Source organism: Pipistrellus kuhlii, unplaced genomic scaffold, assembly GCF_014108245.1.
Source record: "Pipistrellus kuhlii isolate mPipKuh1 unplaced genomic scaffold, mPipKuh1.p scaffold_m20_p_3, whole genome shotgun sequence".
NCBI classification, from domain to species: Eukaryota; Metazoa; Chordata; class Mammalia; order Chiroptera; family Vespertilionidae; genus Pipistrellus; species Pipistrellus kuhlii.
In genome coordinates, this window is record NW_023425529.1 from 163,223,189 (window position 1) to 163,248,595 (window position 25,407).

Genomic DNA, 25,407 nt, shown 5'->3' on the forward strand with positions numbered 1-25,407 from the left:
AGTAGGAATGATTTATTAAAGTTGAAAAACATTTATTTTGTAGGTTGTTTAAGCAAGGAGTAAGCTGGCTCATTAGGAGAATAGTTATCACTGTTAGGGGGACATTACTCACAGGAACTATTCACAGAGTAGATCTAGAAAACCAGGCCAACAAGTTCAGCCAAAGAGAAATTTTACTCTAATTCCTTGACCACAGGCCCACCCAAGAACTCCCCGAACATTAGTCTAAGCCACAAGAGAAATACATTTTCATAAAACACCACTATTTATAACCCCCATAATAGCTTGAAATTTTATTCTGCTTTGGGTTGTTGCCAACAGTGCCAAACCACCCCTTGCTTGACAAGTGACCAGCCTGGACAGCCTCACAGTTCAATGGCTTCCAAATGTGAAACGGAGGAACTAAGGAGTGTGAGGAAAGAACTGAAGGAATTAGTGAAAAAGAAAGTCATTTGGAGCGGCGTTGCCATAGGTGATCTCAAAGATAAGAAATGCTTATGGAGCACCTATCATATGTAATGCATTTTGGTTTTGTTGTCATTGTTTTTTTTTAAATATGTTTTATTGATTTTTTTACAGAGAAGAAGAGAGAGGGATAGAAAGTTAGAAACATCAATGAGAGAGAAACACCTATCAGCTGTCTCTTGCACACCCCCTACTGGGGATGTGCCCGCAACCAAGGTACATTCCCCTGACTGGAATCGAACCTGGGACCCCCCGAACCTGGGACCCTTCAGTCCACAGGCTGACGCTCTATTCACTGAGCCAAACCGGTTTCAGCTGTTGTCATTGTTTTTTATGTTGAGAGTACGTTTATTAAATCTGAGGACCGGGCAACAAGGGAGGGCTTAGTTAGGAGAGAAGAAGCAACAGGAGAGAGTCTAGGTGGGGCTGCTATGGCTCACTGGAAAGTCGGAGGAAAGGGGCCTTGAAGTCAGGTTCAGGGGGATAGCACAGGATGAGCTGCTGGGGCCCATTGCTCCCCTGGTTGCAAGTCTCATGGGGGCCCTTAGAGTTTAGGTGATGGGCACCTGTGAGGAAGAAAGGTGTGAGCGTGCTCCTGAGAGGGAAAACGTGTTGTAATGCATTTTGTAATGATAAACAATGAAGTTTTTCTATTTAATTTCTAAACATACACTGCAACAAATTATATTTTGAGATTATAAATAACGAAAGGATATTCTCTATTATCTATCATTAGAATAAAGGTTCATTTGGGGTTAAATACTTGAGTAACTGGAATTTTCTCTTTCCTTCACCTGTCTTAATCCTGTATGAGTTTACCATACCCGTATTTTCCGGCATATAAGACGATCCCCTAATTTTACAGTTAAAACATAGGTTTAGGCCTATATTCGCTGTATAAGACTACACTGTGTTCTAGTAAAAAGCCTGCTCAGATTGGCCAGAGTCAGAGAGGCGGTCTATTAAAAAAAGAACTGAAGTTGCCTCAGAAGTAGGGGGTAGTCTTATACAGCGAATATAGGCCTAAACCTATGTTTTAACTGTAAAATTAGGGGGTCGTCTTATACGCCGGAAAATACGGTACTTGTAGTTCAGAACTGAAGAACTTCAGGGGGAAAATTAGAGCTCCCTGTTGTCCATAGGGTTTAAATGGTGTGCCTCAAGGGTTTTTTCAACAAGATTAGGAAGTGGGAGGAAGGGATAGTAAATCCTTTAATCTGCAGGATAAAGTGTAGGGAGGTCACTTCATAAATGCATCCGCTCTTCCCTTAATTTCTGTTTCTCTAGAGCTTAAAACTCTCCAAAGGCTCCCCACTGTACTTAGAATAAAATCCACACTCCTTATCTGAGAACGAGGCCCTCTGTGATCTGTCCCAAATGATGGCCCTGACTTTTCCAATAATTTATGCTGATAATCCCACAGGTACCTGGGACTCTTCTGCTAACTCCTTCCAGGAACCTTCCCCTCCCTGATCATGGATGGCTGTTGCCTGCCATTCAAGTGTCATTCACCTTCTCCATGAGGCCTTCTCTCATTACATAAATTATTCATGTCATCTCATCACTCCTTCTTGTTTTGTTTTGTTTTGTTTTTTTTCTTCCAAGCACTTGCCACAATCTGAAGTTTGATGTACCTGTTTTATTTACTTGTTTATCATTTCCGGCTCCTAGCAGAATGTATGAGCAAGGACTTCGTCTGTCCTACTCGCTGCTGTTTCCCCGGTGCCCAGGACAGTGTCTGCCACACAGCTGGTGGCTGAGAAACATCTCTGGACTGAATGAACCCCGAAGTCATTTGTTCAGCAACACTTTTCATCTGAATGTGACCAATAGTCATAGTCAAAAGCATCATCTCTGAACACACAAAGTCAGAAGCTAAAACAATCCACAGTAAAACTCATGAGGTTTTATGCTAGATGAGCCTTTTTTACTTTTACTTTACATAATTAACAAGTTTGCCTTACAATTTAAACAAATTTGTTGTCTAGTCTCCTGGCCTATGGTAGATTAAAAGAAGTACATTAGAGGTAAACATGCTAATAGCAGCAAGAAAGGAGAGGCCAACAAGGAGAAAACTAAAAATTACTAAAAAAGGAAAAGGAAGTCAGAGAGCTGCGAATTTGGGGGCTTATTAAATATAGAAGCAAATAGTGTTACAGATCTAAAGTTGCCAGCAAACAGTATCGCTATTATAGTGACTACTTACATTATCAAGAAAATCATATATGTCTAAGGAAACAGAAAAATAGCAAATGTTAACTATTCTTTAGGAAAGGTTTTATCCACTATGTTATTTTTAATTCTTATTTTAAAGGGCAAGCAAAATTCCATTTTTTAAAAAAGAATTAATTCCTGTGGAACATATTAAAGGAACTCCTTTCCTTCCTCCCTTTCTTCCTTCTTACCTTCCTTTCATCCCTTCCTCTCTCTCCTTCCCTCCCTGCATCCCTCCTTTCTTCCCTCCCTCCCTCTTCTCACAATCAGAACTGTGTAGCTAACTAATCATGTCACTTTAAGCTTGAGGAGCTAGAAAGTACATGGCTTACTTTGACTTGGAAACACACCAGCTCTGAAGGCCTTTATGGCATGTTCTTTGGGGTTCTTCTCCTGGTCTTTTCTTCACCTCAACCCTGATTTGTAATTTCTTAGAACTTACTCTTTATCACTGCTGTAGTAACCTTCACTATTATTTTAAGTTTTTAGTTGTGCTATAGCTGTGTGGTACTTGAACTCCTTTATGGAAAAAGATTGAACGTATATAGACAAACTCTCCTGAAATCTCGCTGCTTATGGCATGGGATAAACAGGGTGACATTTTAAATGTTACTTTATCAGACCATCAGATTGGCCAGTAACGAAGAGTAACCCAAGCTCCTGGCAGATAAAATGGGATTTTCAAATGATAAATGCTTGAATTATGCCTGGGAGCATAATCTGGATCTGGTAATTGAAAGGTTAATTAAAAAAAAAAAAAATCACACATCCTGAAAATTGAAAGTTAAATTCTAAAAAGTTAACATTCACTAAATATAATCACAGGAAATATGCACAACACAAAGGGCAGCCAAAAAAAAGGAGCCACAGCTGCTGAGCCTGAAAGAAGAAAAGTGGCTTCCTAAAAATGCAGGCCCGTCCTGCACTAGCCCAGCAGTGCTAACCACACAGAGCCACCATTCTTTCTTTTGCCCACATTTCGTTCTTTGTTGATATGGTTTCGTTCAAGGAATTGGTATAAACCAGTTTGAGAAACGTGGCTTATCTTTACTTTTTTTTTTTTTCCTAACCTCCAATACTGGGTCAAAAGTTCCAGTGCATTGCTATAAAGTTGAAAAGATCACATGCAGAGTCCAAGATGGCAATCTGCTTACTAAAGCACCCTGCTTTCAACAGAGGACTCACATTTGTGTAAGGCTTGTAGGATTTATAGTCTTTAAAAATCTACTAGGAAAATAATATTTGAAAGAGAAAATTTACCATATTATAACCCATAGCAGATTCTGGGAGCAAATCTATTTATAGACCATATAGGCAATATTTTGATTCTACTATATTGCTTAGTTTAGGGATGCTCCTTTTAGAAATCTCCCCAAGCCGAAACCAGTTTGGCTCAATGGATAGAGCGTCAGCCTTTGAACTGAAAGGTCCCGGGTTCGATTCCGGTTAAGGGAATGTACATTGGTTGCGGGCACATCCCCAGTAGGAGGTGTGCAAGAGGGAGCTGACAGATGATTCTCTCTCATCAATGTTTCTAACTCTCTATCCCTCTCTCTTCCTCTCTGTAAAAAAATCAATAAAATATATATTTTTTTTTTAAAGAAAAAGAAAGAAAGAAATCTCTCCAAAGACTATTAAAAACTGGCTTCCCTAAAATCTGAAAGGACTCAGACAGGACATTTAGACAAAACAAGTATAGTTGACACCTCTCTGAAAACATTTTTGGTCATTTATTGGGTTGGCTGCCCATACTTCCTAACCTCCTCACCATGTCTTATCAATTTCTAGAAACTGTTCCTTTCTAAGATTTACATGTTTACAACCACCTCTGGTTCTCAGGAAATCTAATGGAACCATGTGAGCTGGCCCCACCATGGATTGGGTGGGCACCCAACTCCCATTGGACCACAGAGCCTCTTCTCAGGGGAACTGGGAAGTGTGCCTCAGGAATGCCAGTCTTAGTTGAATTGTCTCTAAAGAGTGGAGATATAAATTTGGAAATTGCGAGTGGCCATATTCCTGCCTCTGGAGTAGGGACTGGAGGAAGCAGATGTGCACACAGAGAAGGAATGAAGACAGCTGAGAGGGGCAGAGGGCGATAGAGACCAGAGATGAAAAGAGAAAGCTGAGTGTTCTGGAGCCCTCGTTCCAATTGGTCCTGAGGACCATTTGCATCGCTGTCCTGGAGTTCTACAAAACCTTACGTTTACACACCTGTGTTCTCCTTCTAACGAATCCCCTTTATTTGGGGTTAAGTAGACTTGAGGGTTTCTATTACATATAACCAAGGTTTCTAACTAAATGTACAAATGATGGAAGACACGTTTGTTCAAGGGTGCAAAACTTCAAAGTTAAACTGAGGCAATCTGTTGGAACTGACTCAAACTAGCTGAGTGAGGTTTTAATTCCTGAGTGGAATTGATTTTCAATATTCCCTTTGCTGAATAATTGATTCATGAGACTAAAGACAATTCATTTCCTTTTAATATTGGTGAATAATAAAACACAATTTCTTTTTGCATAGCTATACAAAACTCAATTTAGTCTTTCTATCCAAATCTCTCAGACAAAACCCAATACTTGACTAATGCTACCAAGATTTTGTAAAAAAAAAAAAAAAAAAAATTAACACTCGAAATTAGAAAATTGAATATATATTGACATAAAATGTTTTCAAATATAGTCTAGTTCTCTATCCTCATACTGGAGGAGGATCTAATTTTCTGAATAAAGAAGTTTCCCATCAGCAGTGACTTCAAACTCTGATGCACTTCTGAAAATCTGTCATTAAAAGCCATAGTTTCAGTTGAGTTTTCACAAATATAGGCACAAATGGATTAGCAGGAATTTAGAATCCTGGAGCCAGGAGGGAGGAATCCACAGTTTAATCTTTTCACACCCCAGGTGAGGAATTAAGATCCAGAATAAAGGGGCTTGCCCTTACTTAGCTAACTTGAATCAAAGGAAGGGCTCAAAGTCCTAAGTCCAAGCTCCCACTCCAATTGCTTTTCTATATGGCACAGACACACAACTTAAAGTGGCCCATGTGCTTGCTCTCTGCTCTCTTCCCTTCAAGAATGCTGAGCTGCATGTATTTCCATGAGGGCAGCACCTATGCAGGGATCCAGAAGACTTCTGCGTGTGACTATCCAAGGGAATGGTAAGGAGAGAAAAAGAGAGAGAGAACATTGTCATGGGAACACCAAGGCCAATCACAGGATGAAAAAGAACTGAAACGCATCGGCTATCTCAGGCTTCATTTACTCAAGTGGAAAATCAAAACATCTGGGTTAAAATCAACGCAGTGTAAAAATAAAGATAAGCTTTGCAATTTAAAAATTCTAAATTGCTCTCCAAGAAGGATTGATATAAAGACAGAATTATCTAGAATACCATTTTATGAGCAGAACAGTTTCAAAACTTATGACAGACCTGAAAAGTCCAACAGTCTTGGTTATATAATTGAGTGTTTACTCTAAATAAGATAAATGACCTCTTCCTGGGGGTTAAATATACTTGGGATCAGACTTTAACTCCAGAATGGAATTTAATTCAACTGGAATCTGGTCAAAGGAGGAGGTATCAATCATTAGCAGACAGACAGACTGCATTTCTGGCCCTAAAATCCAGTGGTGGTGATTTTGTGTTATTGATCTAAGAAGGTACTGCTCTTTCATATCATTGAATGTTAATCGCCTTTTCAAAGGTTCATTCGTTCATTTATTCAACTTATTGTTAAATGCCTGCTATGTGCCAGGCACTGAGCTAACCACTCTAGCTCCCCACTGAAGTCCAAGATCTGTCTGAGTGATTCAGCCCGTTGTACAGAGTGGGGCAAAAGTAGGTCTACAGTTGTTTGTATGGAAAATAATACAATAATTAATAAGTAATAATACAACCTACTTTTGCTCAATCCTGTATGTAGCTTCCTCATAGTGAAGTCACTTGGAAAAATAATTAATCTTTAGAAACAACCTAAGGTAGATAAGTTAAATTGATACTTTTATTTTATTAAACAGTTTTAAAAAATATTTTTTATTGATTTCATAAAGGAAGGGAGAGGGAGAGATAGAAACATCAAAGATGAGAGAGAATATTGACTGGTTGCCTCCTGCACACCCCCCAATGGGGACTGAGCCCACAACTCTGGGCATATGCTCTGACCTGGAATTCAACTGTAACTTCCTGGTTCCTAGGTTGACACTGAGCCACACCAGCCGGGCTCATTAAACAGTTTTATTTCCTTCCTGGATTCATAGACTCATAACTCATCATAGAATGACAGAACTGGAAAGACCTCAGAGAACAAACAAGAGAGCCTGGCTTTGCTCATTGAGTTGCCAAAGGCCACTTTGCTAGTTAGTGGGCAGGAGCAGATTTAATTGTTATCTCTTCAATCCCAGTGCCCATGACCTTAACTCTAAATTAAAACTTTGTGTGAAAGTTTTAACAGGCTGATATTTTATACAGACTTATATTTCAGATGTTGGATTTATTTTAAGGCAAAAGAATCCAAGACACAGAGTTAAAAGTGTTTTCTCTAGTCTGTTAGGGCCTGTTTTTAAGCAAACAGACCTACATTGCATTTCTTTTCATTACCTTAAGGCAGGGATTTTCCACTGGTGAGCTGCCAGAGGCACACTGGTGTGTCGAAAGAATTTTTAAAACATGCAACACCTGAGTATTTATTCAGGGACACTGACCTCTTGTCCCTTCAATTATTAAATAAAAAAAAAAATGACATCAGCCAATATAACAGTAGTTGTCCAGTGTGGATGAATCAAAATTATACCTATGTTTTTGTCAGATAGGCAAAAAATATACTTTTTACTGTGCAGCAGAATTTTAGTAATTAGTTTATGTGCGCCATGAGATGATAAAGGTTGAACATCGCTGCCTTAAGGAATAATGTACCCATCCCTGTCTCCTTCACACTCCAAATCGCTCATGGACACTGTCTGCCTTGCTCACTCTAACTCTATCTTCTAAACTCTGAACACTCCCAGACAACCAGTGATGAAAACTCAAAAAGTTCATTGTGTTTCAGGTGAGAGAGGAAGAGAAAGGGGAAGACAAAAACAGAGAAGTAAAATTTCTTGGCAATTTAAAACTACATGTGAAAATGTTGTGGGGTTTGTAAAAATGGCATTTGAGAGGGAATTTAAAAAATATTTTTACTGCATTTTCTAATGCCATCTACATTATTTCAAAACATAAAATATGTAAGAGATGTTATTATTTACATACCAAAACATATTGTTATTATTTCAAAACATAAACTATGTTAAGAGATGAAGACTAGTACAGGAAAAGTTGTAAACATCTCAAAATGATTGAAGAGAAAGCTTTTTCTTCCCTTCCTAGTTGCATCTGTTTTCTGTGTCTTCATATGGGCTTCTTATCTTTAGTCCCAAACTCAAATCACATATTGGCAGTTCCTGGTGTTCCCACTGGGAGGCAGCAGGATGTGGGGGCCAAGAAATCATGAGGGCAGGGACTGGCCCGGGACTATGGAACATTTTCTGGTTCGCAGACTCACCACAGAAATGTTGCAACCGCAGGAGGCATCGCCAGAGCTGGAACTCCGCATCCCCAAGCCCAGGCTCTCATGGCTCCTAGCGCTCTTTCACACAAGGCCAGGTGGTTAGACCTGAACTCCTGAGGGTCCTTCTCCCAGCTTCTCCACCAGAGAAAGTCAGAGTGCAGTAGAGACCTCCAGGCCCAGGAAATGGTGGGAATTTCACCCTCTCCGAAGACAGTGAGAGAGGAGGTAGGAGAACTCGGTCTTGAGCTGACATGGGTTGGTCTCGGGTCTCAGCAAGTTCCTGACCATCCTAAGCATCTGTCCCTTCATTCGTGAAATGGGGATAGCACTGTATATCCTCACAGTTTTGAGGTTTGGGCACCTTGTGTAGGAGCGCTATAGTTGTTTTTTTACCAAAGCCCAGTCATGGTATAAATTAAAAACCAAGTGATTTAATCCACTGCAGTCCCTCATTATGATATTTGGAAGGATGTAAGTCGACAATTTTCACTTAGGAGCCCATCTGTCTCCAAAGTGAGAATACACACTTGGCCATTTGGAGCATTGTGGAGAAGAGAATTTATACTTAAGATCCAGATTTTCCTGCTAGGAAAGCATCAATGCTATGATACAAATGTAGGAACAGATTTTGCTTCCAACATTTCAATTTAATAAATCTAATTGATCACATTTCTTCCTGAGTCTATCAAGTGAAAGGTCATACGATGGCTAGTTAAGGGCCTCCACATTTATAGTGACAAAAAGACTTTTTTTATGAACCTTCTGCCACTTTCCTGTGACTCACAAAGCTACATTCCAAAACAGGAGAGGACTAGGTAATTCTCACACATTAATCTATCAAATCCAGAGGACACCGTTATCTGTTCAGAATTGGGCAGATGGAAAGGCTATTTCTGCTGATTTTACTACATTCCCAGGTACCCAGGACCAGGCAGGGGTCACCTGGTTAATAGTAGCCACGGGCATTTAGAGAACGTGTGGTTCTGAAGGTACTAGTTTCCCAGCTCCCTCCTTTCCAGGAAGAGCAATCACAACATCTGACCAGCAAGGTTAAGAATAAGTTTTGGCCGAAACCGCTTTGGCTCAGTGGATAGAGTGTCAGCCTGTGGACTGAAAGGTCCCAGGTTTGATTCCGGTCAAGGGCATGTACATTGGTTGTGGGCACATCCCCAATAGGGGGTGTGCAAGAGGCAGCTGATCCATGATTCTCTCTCATCGATGTTTCTAACTGTCTATCCCTCTCCCTTCCTCTCTGTGAAAAAGCAATAAAATATACTTAAAAAAAAAAAAAAGAAGAGTAAGTTTTGGTAGCCTGACTTCCTCACCAGACCCACCCTACATTTACACCTTTAACTCCATGGCTTCCCTGGTCCTTCTAATGGCTTCCCATCGTGTCCCACTGACTCTCTTCTCTTCTCTCCCTTAGACAGGGCTGCTGAAGTTTCCTTTCAATTGCTCAACACTTGATCTCCATAGCAAATCTCCATGGCAACTGTGAGGCAGGCTTTCCAGATGGAAAAACAGAGAGCTCTCGTGGGTTGCTCAAGGTTAGACTTGAACTTGGGGTTTCTAAGTTTTTAGCAAGGAATCTTGCAATTATTTATTTATTTATTGTTAGTCCTTACCTGAGGATATTTTTCCATTGATTTTTTTTTTTTTTTTTTTTTTTTTTTAGAGAGAGTGGAAGGGAGGGGGAGAGACACAGAGACAGAAACTTCGATGTGAGAGAGACACATTGATTGGTTGCCTCCCACACAACTAGGTCCAGGGATTAAGCCTGCAACCGAGGTATGTACCTGAATCTAAGACCCTTTAGTCTGAGGGCCGATGCTCCATCCATTGAGATAAACAAGCTAGGGCACAATCCTTACTTTAGATGTCTGGGGGCCTATTAGATTTCTGCAGATAAGACAGAAGTCTACCCACTTGAACCAACTCCCCAAACACCTCTCCCTATGGAAATGGCAACAGCTCTGAGGCTCTGGCTTCTATTTGGATGGCAGGAAAGGACAGTAGGGGAAGATGCTGTTTTCAAGTCATCAGAGCAGCTTTAAAGTACACAAACAACTACCACGTGACCTCGCAGACAGGGACTGGTCTCTGACGCATGGGTATGCCATTCCTCCTCGATCTCTGTAGGAAATGAGAAGACACAAGCTCTGGGGTGGAATGTTAACTATTTCTTAAGGGAGCAGGCTAGCATCTCTCTTCTTCCAAGAATTCCTTTCTGAAGAGAACTCGGGCTCATTCTTTCTCTCTGATTCTTATCCATGGCTATTTGGCTCCCTGTTTGAAGGAGAGAGAGGAAGAAGGGGGGTATGGAAAAGCAAGCAGGAGCGAGCCACGGAATCCAGGTGAAACTGCATCATTGCCAAGCCCCAGGAAGGTCTCTTCTATGGTGTGAATTCTCGCCATTTCTCCTGCGACTTCCCTGGGAGTCCCCTCCACACCGACTTCCACATCCTCCAGCTAGAGTCCCCCCACCTCTGCCTCACCCCACCAACCCCAGCCCACACACACTCTTCCTCACTCTCACCCCCATCTCCTCGAGATGTACAAAGTATACAAAGATGTCTGTGCTACTGGGAAAGAGAAAAGAAAAGCGTCATTTGTGTGTGTGTGTGTGTGTGTGTGTCCACCTATTCTGGGAGCAACACACCTGAGCTGGGCGGAGAAGGCAGGCTGGGCTCAGGCACCAGCATGATGAGGAGGTTGAGTCAGAGAATCAGACGCTGATAACAAAGAGTAGGCATGGTCATGATCACAGGCAGAGCCCAAGGAGCTGAAGGGACCCTGGAGACCACACAGCATTACCCTTTCCCTTCCAGAGGAAAATGGAAGGTAGGAGGCTCATGTCCAGGGCTCCCATCCATGGATGGGGGATGGGAGTGGTGATGGGGGGTTAAGCTTGGGAAGTGGAAGTGTGCCTTAGAAGGGCGAGGATGTGCCTGAGTTCTGTAAACCTCCACAAAACCTCTCCTAATTCTCCAGTGGCCTTTCTGGCCTTGCATTTCTGGACGGAGGGGAGGGTTTTTTTGCAGAGCCATTCTCAGTTTCCTTATCTGAAAGCGGGGATGGGAGCCTCTGTTTCTCAGGGTAGTTACGAGGCTAGGTGGATGTAAGGAAACACCTGGCACGATGGCTGGCACAGACGAGGGCTCAGTAAACGTCTGGGCAGCTCCTCTGTCTTTCCGTCTGGTCTTCCCGGACAGAGTAGGCATTGCTCTGCCTGGATTTTCTTCTATCGTTGGCAGAAACCTTGGGAAACAGTTATTCATTCTGTTTGCAAACAAAATGTTGCTAGTGTCTGGGAAGGTGTGGGAGCACCGAGGAGGAGCCGGGCCCTGGAGCACCGTGGCCGGCCGTATGGATGTAGCCCATCGGGAGTGGAGGGAGACTCAGGGTGCAAAACTGGAAGCCCTGTGGGCACTTCTGTCCTCCCTGCTCATTCCCTCTTCCCGTGGGAACAGCTGGGGCCTGGGGAAGTCAGCCACACACGCTTTCTTACCTTGAGAGGCAGAGCGGTAGGGGGGGCCGGGTAGCTCTTGCTGGTCTGGATTGGCGGACGGTATCGGTAGAGCATCGCCCTCCTTGCCGGCACCGTGGTACCCGTGTCCTCTTGACAGCTCCTCGGGGGGACCTGGCCGGTGGCCGTCCCTCGCCTCAGCTCGCCCCTCTCGCCTCTGCCAGCAGCGTGGGCCAGGGCGGCCTGTGGAACTGAGTATCCCAGAGCGTTCCAAGACTGAGGCTCTGCGCCCCACAGTTCCTGGGGGCAAGGAAGGGCTGGCCAAGGCTCCCAGCCCATAGAGGGATCGCTGCTTCCATCGCTCATGATGACATCTGGGCTAGGCAGTCCGCATGGCAGGGGCTGGGGCCCGCCAAGTTTCCTGGCGGCAGGGGCCAGGGAACGCCCGCAACGGGGGGATCCGCCAAGGCCACCCCTCCTTACGTCCAGATCCTGGGGCTTTTCCTCTCCCTCCTTCTCCTGCTTCCGAGCAGAGCAACTGAAAGCAGCTGGCTGCTCTGTCCCACGGCCCTCCTTCTGCAGCAGCCCAGAGGGAGGAGCAGCCGAGCCCCGCGTGCGCCTGAGGTCCCGGCCTGCCAAGGCGCCGGTCCTGGGACTTGGGAGAATGTGTCCCTCCTCCGGGCCCCCTGGGGCTGCGGTCCAGGCTGCGGCTGCTGGAGACAGGGCGGGGAGCGTTCTGCCAGGGGCGGCCTGCAGCTGGATGAAGAGGAAGGAAGTTTTCATCTGCTGCTGCTTGGGCCGCTCAGCCATTTCCTCCAAGGGGGTAGGGCTTGTCCTCGCCGGGGTCGCCTTTCAGACCTCAGCGCCCAGGGATGCGAACGCCAGCAGCTGTGGGCAGACGTGACCCGGCGGCCCCATGGTTTCACCAACAGCAACAGCCTGAGGATATAAATGATACGTGTCTTCAGCACCGAGGGGGGATCTTCAAGAAGCAAGGGGTCAGGGATGATCCTAGGATGCCATGGGCCTGGACTCTGCCCTCACTTCCTAAAATCACAAAAACAGGCAGATTGGTGGAGAAGGACTTGGGACGGAGGGGTGGGCAGGGATGGCCACGGTCACATGGGGTTCCTTTTTCTTCACTGTTCCCCTCCCCATATTTGAAATGAAATACAAATGCTATTTGTTTCCCTGTTTAATCCTAAACTGTACACTAGTCACACCTGTCGGGTATCTGGCTTGTGAGGCACTTGTGATTTATAAATGAACCTCCAGTTCACTTCAAAGTGTACTGTTAATCTACCTTGCCCGCACTGATAACACAGTTGTAAACAGATTTTATGATTTCATGAACTTCCACTCTAAATCCTGTGGTTAGTTAGGAATTCCCAAGGGCTAGTCCACAGACCAACATCAAAATGCTAGGCATCACACACACATGGAAAATAAGTTTTAGAAAAGAGACAAAAATGAAAAAGAGGGGGGGGGGGGGGAAGAAGGAAAGATAAAAAAGAAAAAAAAAGAAAAAAATCCAGATAACAGATCAGGGGTTTATCTAGGAGGGCTTTCTGCTTGTGTTTAACAATACTTGAGCCTTCTTATTGTGTTTAAAAATACTTTTGCCTTCTTAACTTGTGAGGACAATAGCCAGTCACCTGGAAGCTCACCGAGAATTCACACTGGGTGGCTCTAGAGACTCCCGCTCTCTCACAACGGGAAAGAAGCTTTTGGGTCCTCTGACCTTATTCCTAGGGACAGAAGAGGACGAGGGGTGAGAAAGCTTTCTTGAAGAAAAAAAAAATCAATTTGAACTTGACTAGAAGGGAACCAGGAAATTGTCGTCTGAGATAAACTGAGAGAAAGCTGGCCGCTCTGCACACAGGAGCCAGGGCCGTCTCTCTCCCCAATACGGGGCCATTGTCTCACTTTGGCAGCACCCGAAAGTAATAGAGGGCTCAGCCCTGGCTGACCCCGGCTGGCCAGGGTGCCTTTGAGGAAATTCTCAGGATGGGTGATGGGAGCCCTGTGTTTTTTCCATTTTGAACATCTTTACACAGATTCTCACCCAAGGTTATGGCAGCTTTGCCCACATTTCCAGACAGGTGACATCTTTCCAGATGTGTCCAGAGCTGTCTGGACCAGGCTTGAGCCCTAGGACCCCTTATCAAGATCTGTTGTCAGAGTTGGAGAATGTAATTCTCCCATGAGTGGCAGGCAATTCCAGAGAACAAGTGTTAGAGGCCCGTGCCCCAGGCAGTTCCAATGGCGAGTCCATTCAGAGTTTTAAGTCAAAGCAGTCAGTCTGCTCCTCAAAACTCCTTCATTCTCTCAGGGGAAGTCCACAGCAGTCTGTCCCTGGCAATTAAATCGGGAGTCTTCTGAAGTCATTGCTCCCAATTTGGTTGTGACCTGTGGTGTCTCACAGCCTGTTAGAAAGAAAAGAAGGCAGCAGCAATAGCCTCTCCTGCTACTGGATGTGTCTAATGCCTTCTAGACTCAAGAAAGAATGAGAGCCCTTTCCGGTTTGGCTCAGTGGATAGAGCATCAGCCTGCGGACTGAGGGGTCCTAGAATTGATTCTAGTCAAGGACATGTACCTCAGTTGCAGGCACATCCCCAGTAGGAGGTGTGCAGGAGGCAACTAGCTGATTGATGTTTCTCTCTCATGGATGTTTCTAACTCTCTATCCCTCTTCTTTCCTCTCTGTAAAAAAACAATAAAATATATTTTTTTTAAAAAAGAAAGAAAGAATGAGAGACAAGGCAGAGGCAGGGGTGCGGTATGGGGTTGGGGAGAGCTTGGCAGAAATGAAAACTGAAATAGTAAGAGGGGGAATGTCCAGGGCATGGACATGGGGACTAAACTGAAGGCTATGACCCAGGAAAGCCAGAGAAATGTCAAGAATAAGCATCTCACAAGTAAAAATCCCAATGTTATCTGGTCTCATTAGAGTCTACATCTCCCCTTTCTTGTTGCGTAAGGGATCACATCATACCTTTGATGGGACAGAACTTATGTTTAAAGCTGACCCTGGCGACCGGTTCTTGATTCTGGATCATTCTGCCCTTGCAGGAATTAGGGAATAGAGCAAGAGATTAAACTCCCAATAAGGGACTAAGACTCACAGTGATTTACCTCTGAAGCCTTTGTTCAGGGCCATTACAGGGCCATTGATCCTCCTACAGGTAAAATCAGTATGTGTTTAATAATTGTCCGAGTTAAGACCTGACAAAAACCTCTTTCCCTTCTATTTAAACAGTGCCTCACTGTGCAGGTCGGTGGATCATACACAGTTTTCTAAACTCACTGCTGCATTAGTCATATTTTTATTGTGTTATCGTCTGTCCCTGGCAATTAAATTGGGAGACTTCTGGAGTCATTGTGCCCAAGTTGGTTGAGACCTGTGGTGCCTCTCATCCTGATAGGAAGATATATGTTAAAAAATTACCCTTGCCGAAACCGGTTTGGCTCAGTGGATAGAGCGTTGGTATGCGGATTGAAGGGTCCTAGGTTCGATTCCGATCAAGGGCATGTACATTGGTTGCGGGCACATACCCAGTAGGGGGTGTGCATGAGGCAGTTGGTCGATGTTTCTCTCTCATCAGTGTCTCCAGCTCTCTATCCTTCTCCCTTCCTCTCTGTAGAAAATCAATAAAATATATATTTTTCTAAAATTACCCTTATGTCGTTCTGAGTTTACAGTTGAGCCACATGTCCTATGATTGGGAGAAGAGTTGTAACACCGAAATATTTTGAATGGCTTTTGAGACTGTCTACTGGTAAAGCCTTTTGAAAACGTCTTTCTTTCCTTTTTCTTCCTTTCACCATAAAGAACAATATATGATTGGCATCTGAATAAATGTTATTAGAAAGTGCTAGAAAGAGAAGTATTACCGAGAGTCAGGGTCTGGCAAAGATGTCCGAGACATGGTGGGATCCAGACAAGATCCAGAAGGCGGCAGCATGTGTGTGGGTGGGGAAGACAGAGAGGAAGGGCTCCAACAAGAGTCTGAGTGAGGCTTTGCCTGGTGAGCCTGGGAGCACATTTGATCTGAGGGAACCACATGGGGGGCAGTGGGAGAAAATCCCAGCCACTGGCTGTGGAGTTGATCATTATGTTGGAGACACCGGAGTCATAAGCATGGCAGACGTGGGCTCTTAAAAGGCCAGTGTAGCAGCTGTTAGTTAAATGGTTTGCACGGATGAGTGGGCACTGGAAGGAGTCAGTGGGGGTGAGCTGGGAGAGAGGACTGGGTGGTGCTAAGAAGATGGAGGGCAGCACGTCAGAGCCCCTTTCAGTTACAACTGAAAAAGCTCCAGTGCTGGCGTTGCCTCTTATTAGTCATCTTGTTAGTCATCTTGGGCAAGTTGTTTTATCTCTGGGCCTTGGTTTCTTTATCGTTATGGCCTCCTGAGTTCTAAACTGGAAAGCAAATGGAAAGGGTGTGGTACATGGGGGCAGTAGATAAAATTACAGCCGTTACCAAATTTCATAGAAACAGGCCATTTTCTCTGATGACTTATGAAATGTGCACTTAGAAATAATTCCTATTCTGCTAATCAAGCTTTTTGAAGGCTGCTTCCAGTAACCCCACAGCACTATGAGGATGGCTTCACTGAGGAACAATCTGGAGCAATTAGAGATTAAGTGAAGGAGGTACAGTCTCCTGCTCTGGCTTGGGCTTCAACCACAAACCTCAGACCTCACTCCTCACATCTCAAGTCTCTCTCTGCCCCTCCCCTCAATCTCCTCTGTGAAGTGGAACCTGCTCCCTGCCTGGCACCCCCTACACACACACACACACACACACACACACACACACACACACACACCTTCCAACTGCCCAGCACTTTCTTCATAGAAAGGGCTTTAGAAAGCATGAATGACCATTAGGGCATGACACAAGACAGCACTTAAATCCCTCATGCTCTGGTTCAAGAACTTTTTCCATTTGCTTCAAAAGCAGTCAGCCTGTGTGATCAGATGCCAGGGTAGGCACATCCCAACCAAAAGTACAAAGAATGGCTCAAAATACACCATGTGTGTGAGGGGTCAGGGTGGCAGGCAGCAAAGAAAATAGAAACGAAGGACTTTCTAATTAGTATATGTTTCAAATGTTCCCATCTGGTTCTCCCATAAATAATCATCATCACAGGGGGACTCTCTGACACAGTGTCATCTCCTGAAACATGAGCTGGGCTTGCTTTTTGGGAAGAGGCAAAAAAATAAAAAATAAAATAAAATAAAAAAATGACCATAGGGGAATGAGTTTGGAGAACGTAAGAATTAAAGGTACCATGTACCCCTGGTACTTGAAGACAATTTTTTTTTTCACCTCTCCACATCTAAAGTTTTTATCTATAAAATAGAAGATAAATTTGCCCCTAAATATATGCATTGGGAAGCAGTGTGGCATCATGTCAAGAGCATGACTTGGGAGCCTGAAAGACCTGGGTCTGTACCCACTTAATTGCTATGTTGCTTTGGGAAACTAGTTTAGGTTCTACAGACTTCAATGTCCATGTCTTTGAAGCAGAGAGTCTAATATTTACCTCATTCTGAGGATTAGAAGTAATACACAAAAGATGCCAATGACAGTGTCAGGCATTCAGTAGCTCTCATCATCTCCATCATCAAGCTCACAATCACACAAATCTCCTTATAGTAATGGAGGAAACTGAGCTACTATTGTAAAGGTGTGTTCCTAACCAGAGGCTAGAGTGTCCTGGAAAACCTTAAAACCTTATTTGAAGTGGCATGAGTAGCAAGGCTCAGATAGGGGAGAGTCCAAGAATACTGCCATTTTGGACAAAGTGTTCCCCCCAAGATTCATACGTTGAAGTCTAGTCCCAGTGTGATAGTATTTGGAGGAGGGGCGTTTGGAAGGTAATCTGGTCATGGGGATGAAGCCCCTGTGGTAGGATTAGTGTCCTCATAAGAAGAGGACAGAGAAGAGTTCACTCCCTTTCTGCCATGTGAGGGCACCAAGAAGTCAGCACTGTGCAACCAGGAAGAGGGCTCTCCTTACAAACCAAACTGGCCAGCACCTGGATCTTGCATTTCTCAGCCTTCAGGACTGTGAGAAACAAGTTTCCATTGTTGATAAGGCACTCGGTTTATGGTCTTTTGTGACAGCCGCCCAAGCTAAGACGGAAAGTGCCACCAAGAATTGGAGCGCTGCTCTATCAATTACCTAAAGTGTGGAAGCAGCTTTGAAACTGGGTCATGAGTAGAGGCTGGGAAACTTTAAAGTGCATGCTGGGAGAAGTGGAGATTTTCATAAAAGACTTTTAAAAAGCAATTCTGGTGAGAGCTCAGAAAGGAAAGGAGAGTGTGCTTCCATCTTCTTAGAGAAAATACAAACAACCGTGTACAGAATGTTGGTAGAAATATGGACAGTAAAGGCCATTCTGATGAGGCCTCAGATAGAAATAAGGAATGTGTATTGGACAATGGAGAAAAAGAAATCCTTGTTATAAAAGTGGCAGAGAACTTGGCTGAACTGTGTCTATGTTCTAGAATTCTAAGGAAGGTAGGATGTGGCCAGTGATGAAACTGAATATTTAGCTGAGGATATGTCTAAGCAGTGTTGAAGGAGTAGCTTAGTTCCTTCTGACTTTATATAGTAAAATGTGAGAAGAGAGAAATGGCTTGAAAATGGAATTATTAATAAAACATGAAGTAGAACTTAAAACTTTGGAAAATTCGAGAGTTAAAGATGGCTGCCCAGGTAGACACCTAGCCGCAGCCGCACACAACAAATTCAATAGAATACAACTAAAATATAAAATGGACATTACCCAGAACTACAGGAAAGTCGACTGACTGGAAATTCTACAATGAGAAGCAAGGAGAAAACCAGAAGGAAGCGCGGAGGAGCTGTAAAAGCCCAAGGTATGGAGACACGTGGCGCATGTGGAGAGGGTGGAGCCGGAGAGGAGGGTGCCTGAGTGCCTGGCTGGCGTTCCCTAGCGGGAAGGAGATAAACACTCCGACTGTGCTGGGCCCCAGACTGGACTGCTCTGAACCCCAGTTCTAGGCCAGACCCCGGGGACCCAGGCTCATCCAGAGGGAGCTGGGCTGTAAGGTGGAACCCCGGGGGAGCAGCGAAAGGAGGTCCCGGTGGCGCGCACATTGCACGCAGAGAAGGGACGGTTGGCTGTGCCGCGGGATTGCCCTGGCGGGAAGGAGACAGGGGCTCCAGACTGCTCTGAACGCCACCTCCAACTCCACTTCCAAGTGAACTGAACCCCAATACTGGGCTCATTGGGGGGAAACCTAGACTGTTTGGTAACAGGCAAAAATCGAGGGCACCTTTCTCTCAGAGGTGTTCGCAGCAAGTACTGAAGGACCCCGAGACGCAGGAGCCGCATAGGGCAGGGCTGACGGAAGCCAAGGCTGTAGGCTCCACCCTGAAACTCCACCCCATCTGTAGCTGCGAAATGTGACAACGAAATAGATCACAAACTAAAGAAATGGAGGACAAAAAGCGACTGGATATAGAGTTCACATCTACGCTTATAAGGTTTTTCAAGAATTTCCTAGAAAAGATGGATAAGACCTATGAGGATATGAAAAGAGATCAACTAGAATTAATAAGGGATCAACAAGAAATGATTAGGGATCAACAAGAAATAAAGAATACATTGTCTGAAATAAAAAATATTATACAGAGTCCTAAAAACAGAATGGAAGATTGCAAGAATCAAGTCAAAGATTTGGAACATAAAGAGCCAGAAGACACTTCTCCACAGAAGCTAGAAGGCAAGAGAATCCAGAAAATTGAAGATAATGTAAGAAACCTCTGGGACAACTTCAAGCGAACCAACATCAGAATTATGGGGTCCCAGAAGATGAGAGAGAGCAAGATATCGAAAACATACTGAAAGAAATAGTGACAGAAAACTTCCCCCACCTGGTGAAAGAATTAGACTTACAAGTCCAGGAAGCGCACAGAACTCCAAACAAAAGGAATCCAAAGAGGACCACACCAAGACAAATCATAATTAAAATTCCAAGAGCAAAAGACAAAGATAGAATATTAAAAGCAGCAAGAGCAAAGCAGGTAGTTACCTATAAAGGAGCACCTATACGATTGTCAGCGGATTTCTCAACAGAAACCATTTAGGCCAGACGGGAATGGCAAGAAATATTCAAGGTGATGAATAGTAAGAACCTACAGCCAAAGATAATCTATCCAGCAAAGCTATCACTCAGAATTGAAGGTCAGATAAAAAGCTTCACTAATAAAAAAAAGCTAAAGGAGTTCATCAACACCAAACTAGAATTATATGAATGCTGAAGGGGGTTCTTTCAGAAAAGAAAGTAAATAAAGATAAAAATTATGAACAACAAATACGTAACTATCAACAAGTGAATCTAAAAACCAAGGAAATTAAAAAAAAATCTGATGAACAATATTAACTGTTGAATATAATAGAATCAGAGGTATGGAAGGGGAGTGAACTGACGATTCTTGGGGAAAAGGGGAGAGGGGGATGTGGGAAGAGACTGAACATAAACTGTGCACCTATGGATGAGGACAATGGGGAGTGGGGAAAGGGCAGAGGGTGGGGTGGGAACCTGGTGGAGGAGAGCAATGGTGGTGGTCGGGGGGAGGAACATTTGTAATAATATGAACAATAAAAATTTATTTAAAAAAAACTTTGGAAAATCCTCATATTGTGAAAATGAGAAAGCATGCTTGGAAGAGAATAGTTAGGGTGTAGTTAGGGGACAATTTGATAAGGAGGGTAATATGGGTGTGACCGCCAGGTAAGAAACATCATAAATATTTTGCTTTTGAAGATCAAGCTAAGAGGAGAGTAGGGGAGAAGGGCCAATTTAGCAAACATTTACTTACTCATGGGTGAGTCCCTGCAATAGAAAGAATTTTTCATGGCACACATCACAATGAATGACAGAGTTATTTGCTTGCTTAGCAGCTTGAAGTCTGTTTCCCCTCACACAAAGGCAGATACTATGAGATTTGTTGTCCACTCTAAACTTAGTCCCTTGCCCAGACCGGTTTGGCTCAGTGAATAGAGCATCGGCCTGCGTATTGAAAGGTCCCAGGTTCAATTCTGGTCAAGGGCATGTACGTTGGTTGCGGGCACATCCCCAGTGGGGGATGTGCAGGAGGCAGCTGATCGATGATTCTCTCTCATCGATGTTTCTCCCATCCAAGTACTAACCAGGCCCGACCCTGCTTAGCTTCTGAGATCAGACGAGATCGGGCGCGTTCAGGGTGGTATGGCCGTAGACTCATTGATGTTTCTAACTCTCTATCCCTCTCTCTTCCTCTCTGTAAAAAATCAATAATATATATATATATATATATATATATATATATATATATATATATATATATTTTTTTTTTTTAATTTTTTTTATTTTAAAAAGAAGGAAATCCTGCAATGGCAGAAAAAAGCCCTTATTTATCATGAAAGTCCACATCAAGTAGAAGAGTGAGGGGCAGAGGGCAGAACTCAACACTTAAAAGTATAACTGTTTGAAAACAGAATGCTTTCCATTAGGGCTGTGCAGAAAAATGGCTGTTTGTTGCTTTAACACACATATGCAACAGGACTCTTCCAGCTGAGCATCACCTCTTGCCCTGCCAGTCAGGGTGGCCTTTTCAGTGAGAAGAAAAAAGATTCTTTCAAATGACGCAACCTGAAAGAGGCTCATTAGAGTGCCATAGACCCCAAAGTTCTGCCCTTATAGATGAACTTCTCTGGGTAAATCATTGTCTTGAGGGTGAGGATGGATTCTCTTTTAAAGCACTAATTACTCTGGGCGGAGCAAGCCCACCACACCCCGGGTAGTTTTCTTAGGCTGCTTCTACACAGACTGTCCAGGAGGTGAGAGTGGGGTGGAGGAGGAGAGAACTGGCCATAAACAGGCTGAGGACAAGCATCCCAAGTGAATTCCATACAAGTCAAGGATGGGGGACAGCTAACAAGGTCCTGTAGCAATGCAGGTTTATGGGGCCCAGTTTGAGAATTTTTTCAAGTCCTCTCTACTTTTAAACTATGGTAAATGATGTAAAAAAAGATGGTAAGATTTGTTTATTCTTTTCTAAGTCCTTGTTATTACAAACATTTGCTTCTAAAGGACATGTATGCTAGCAGGTGTTACACACGGGACTGTGCTTTTGGTTTGTTTTGCATTTAGCAATAGAAGGGGAAAAACAATGAATATTCTTTAAAAAAAAATCCAGCCAAGCAGAAAATTGAGAAAAGCAGCAGCTGTTAAGGAGAGTCGTGTGCACCGGGCACAAATCAGTTTTCTTCCACCTTCACTCTCCTTCCTTCTGGGTCAGCAGAGGCCTGTCTGAGAGGCAGACACCATGGTGCTGGCAGTGACGATGTGAGACAGACGGGAGGGAGAAGTAGTTAGTTGTTTGAGAAGAAACATTTCCTATGCTTTATCTTACATCTAAAAAATACATTTAAAATTTTTAAAAATTAAAAAAGAAAAGGAAGGGAACAAATAGTTCAAGTGAAAGAAACTTGACAGGATACTACCAATAGATATTCACAGTATGACCAAGTCATTTTATGCCAGTAGGAGCAATGTATTTTAATTAAAAAAATATATATATATATATTTTATTGATTTTTTACAGAGAGGAAGGGAAAGGGATAGAGAGCTAGAAACATCGATGAGAGTGAAACATCGACCAGCTGCCTCCTGCACACTCCCCACCGGGGATGTGCCTACAACCAATGTACATGCCTCTGACTGGAATCAAACCTGGGACCTTTCAGTCTGCAGACCGAAGCTTAATCCACTGAGCCAAACCGGTTTCGGCAGGAACAATGTATTAATGGCACATGTCTGTTGTTTGTGGGCCTCATGGACTAGTACCACCCTCTGGGAGGCATTTAGATGCAGCATTGCCCCAGGGAAAGGCCCTCACATGGGCATCAGGAGACTTCTAGCCAGATCCCTCCCTCTGACCTGCTTTCTGATCCCGAACAGCAGCCTCTGTTCTCTGATAATTCTTTCTCTTCTTACACTAAAACGCTGCCATCCACCTTCAGAAGGAGCAATGACATCCCAGGGCGGCAGACGGGGAGGGCATCTGGAGGTGTAGACATGTTAAAGGGTGGAGTGGAAGGCCGGCTTCTGCCTTGGCCTTCCTCCTTTCTGTGGAGGAGGAGGAGGTGAGTTCACCCACTGCAGGAGAAGCAGGCGCTCACGTGAAGAGGTCTGGAGGGGTGTCTGGGCGAGAAGGCGGAGATGAGAAGAAGCTGGCAAAGCCATGGTAACGCTGACAAGCATAGACATGTACTAAACCTGTCAAGCTCCTCGAGGGGGGTGGCAGCATTTCCCGGTATGTGGAGCTGGCAAATGGAAATCCTGCAACAGTAAGGGTACGAGAGAGTGGGCTCAGAAAGACCTTTGGTCAAAGGGGAAGACATGCTGCAGAGTACATTGCCTTATTGGAGATTCATTAGCACGTGAATGGCTCTGAGAAGTCCTGCTGTAAAGAAATAGGAGTAACTATGTATTTGATCTTGAACTTGTTGGGCATTAGAAACTTTAAAAATTATGTTCGTTGCTCTGGTCTGTGTGGGTCGGTGGTTAGAGTGTTGGCCCATGCACTGAAGAGTCCCGGGTTCAATTCCCGGTAAAGGACACATACCTGGGTGTAGGTTCTATCCCCAGCACAGTTGGAACATGTGCAGGAGGCAACCGATTGCTGTGCTTCTCTCACATCAATGTTGTTTTTTTCTCTCTCTCTTTCTCGCTCTCGCTCTCCCCCTTTCTCTCTCCCTTCCTTTCACTTTCTCTTAAAAAAATCAATGGAGCCGAAAACGGTTTGGCTCAGTGGATAGAGCATTGGCCTGTGGACTGAAAGGTCCCAGGTTCGATTTTGGTCAAGGGCATGTACATTGGTTGCGGGCACATCCCCATTGGGGGGTGTGCAAGAGGCAGCTGGTCGATGTATCTCTCTCATCGACGTTTCTAACTCTCTATCCCTTTCAATTCCTCTCTGTGTAAAATTAATAAAATATGTATTTTTTAAAATCAATAGAAAAAATATCCTTAGGTTAGGATTAAGTATATGTATTTGTTAAAATTTCACTGAACATAAAATACAAGCTTCCTAAAAGGTATATAATGCCCTAAAGGGTTGAGCTCCTGCCATTGCCTGCCTCAAACCTTATGTTTAGCATTCTTGAGCCCAATCACCTGGGCTCATCTCTGCCCACCTTGCACCGCCGCAGTCTGCACGCCCCAGCCTGTCCTGCAGTCTGCATGCCTCATGCTCACTGAAAGCATAAATGCTCGCTTTGCTCACCAATGCTCTCCCTCCTCCTTGACTAATTTCTGCCCGTCTTTTAAGATTTGTGTTAGCATCATCCAGGAGGCTCAGCCAGCATGTCTCAGGGCTTGAGCATTGACCTATGAACCAGGAGGACATAGGTTCAATTCCCGGTCAGGGTATATGCCTGGGTTGTGGGTTTGATTCCCAGTAGAGGATGTTCAGGAGGCAGCTGATCAATGATTCTCTCTCATCATTGATGTTTCTATATCTCTCTCCCTCATATCCTTCCTCTCTGAAATCAATAAAGATATATATATATATATATATATATATATATATATATATATATATATATATATATATTTTTTTTTTTTTTTTTTTTTTAAGAATCATTCAGAAGGACATGCTTATCAGGGACATTTTGTAACCTTGAGTGGAATCATCTATTCAGAAAAATAACTCACTGATACATAGCAATATCCATCCTGTAGGTTGCCTTTTTCATATTATCTCATTGAGTCCTTGCTTCTATTCTGCAAGGGAGACTCTATCATTACCATCATTTTATAGGTGAGAAAATGAGGATCACAAACCCCATGTGACTTGCCCAAGATCACCTGGTTAGGAAACAGCAGAGGCAGGGCGTTCTCACTCCAAACCCCAGGCCTGCCCATGTAGTGTGTATGTGAGTGATCAGGAAGAGAAAGACACAAAGCATTGAATTAATCCCTAGGCAGTTTTAGGGCCAGAATGGTTTATCTTGGAAAGACAGTATAGTGAAAAGGAAGGAAACAAGTACAAACTGCTGGTTATAAAATAAGCCATGGGATTATAACATACAGCATAGGCCAGTCAGTGATATTATGGTAACTATGTATGGTGTCAGGTAGACTTATGTGTGATCACTTTGTAAGGCATATAAATATCTAAATGCTATGTTGTACAACTGAAACTAATATTATATTGTATGTCAACTGTAATTTTAAAAATAAATTTAAAGGTCAGTTTTCTGTTTTGATTTCAGTTTGTATTTAACACTATTTTATACTAGAGGCCCGGTGCATGAAATTTGTGCCTGCACCCTCTTGAATCTGGGACACCTTGAGAGATGTCTGACTGCCCATTTAGGCCTGATCCCTCTCACAATCCAGGACTGCTGGCTCCCAACCACTCGCCTGCCTCTGCCTGATTGCCCCTAACTGCTTCTGCCTGCCAGGCCAATCACCCCCCGACTCAGTGGTTCTCAACCTTTCTAATGCTGTGATCCTTTAATACAGTTCCTCATGTTGTGGTGACCCCAACCATAATATTATTTTCATTGCTACTTCATAACTGTAATTTTGCTACTGTTAATGAATCATAATGTAAATATCTGTGTTTTCTGATGGTCTTATGCGACCCTGCTAGCGGTTCTCAATCTGTGGGTTGTGACCCTTT

At 43.7% G+C, this 25,407-nt stretch overlaps 1 protein-coding gene and 1 long non-coding RNA gene across 4 annotated transcripts in view; both read right to left on the bottom strand.

The window, feature by feature from the left end:
• Window positions 1–12,581, bottom strand: part of PSD3 (pleckstrin and Sec7 domain containing 3) — a 405,289-nt gene extending 392,708 nt beyond the window's left edge. The window contains exon 1 of one of the 3 annotated variants that reach the window (XM_045588820.1): window positions 11,733–12,581. In XM_045588820.1, coding sequence (XP_045444776.1) covers window positions 11,733–12,500 — 768 coding nt within the window. In that variant the 5' untranslated portion in view covers window positions 12,501–12,581. The remainder of the gene's footprint in view (window positions 1–11,732) is intronic. The other 2 variants (XM_036457454.2, XM_045588821.1) reach the window with 2 other exon arrangements.
• Window positions 12,582–13,240: 659 nt separating this feature from the next.
• LOC123653277 overlaps window positions 13,241–25,407 on the bottom strand; it is a 74,228-nt gene continuing 62,061 nt past the window's right edge. Inside the window, exon 4 of the long non-coding RNA XR_006742988.1 lies at window positions 13,241–13,438. This is a non-coding gene — a long non-coding RNA (uncharacterized LOC123653277). The remainder of the gene's footprint in view (window positions 13,439–25,407) is intronic.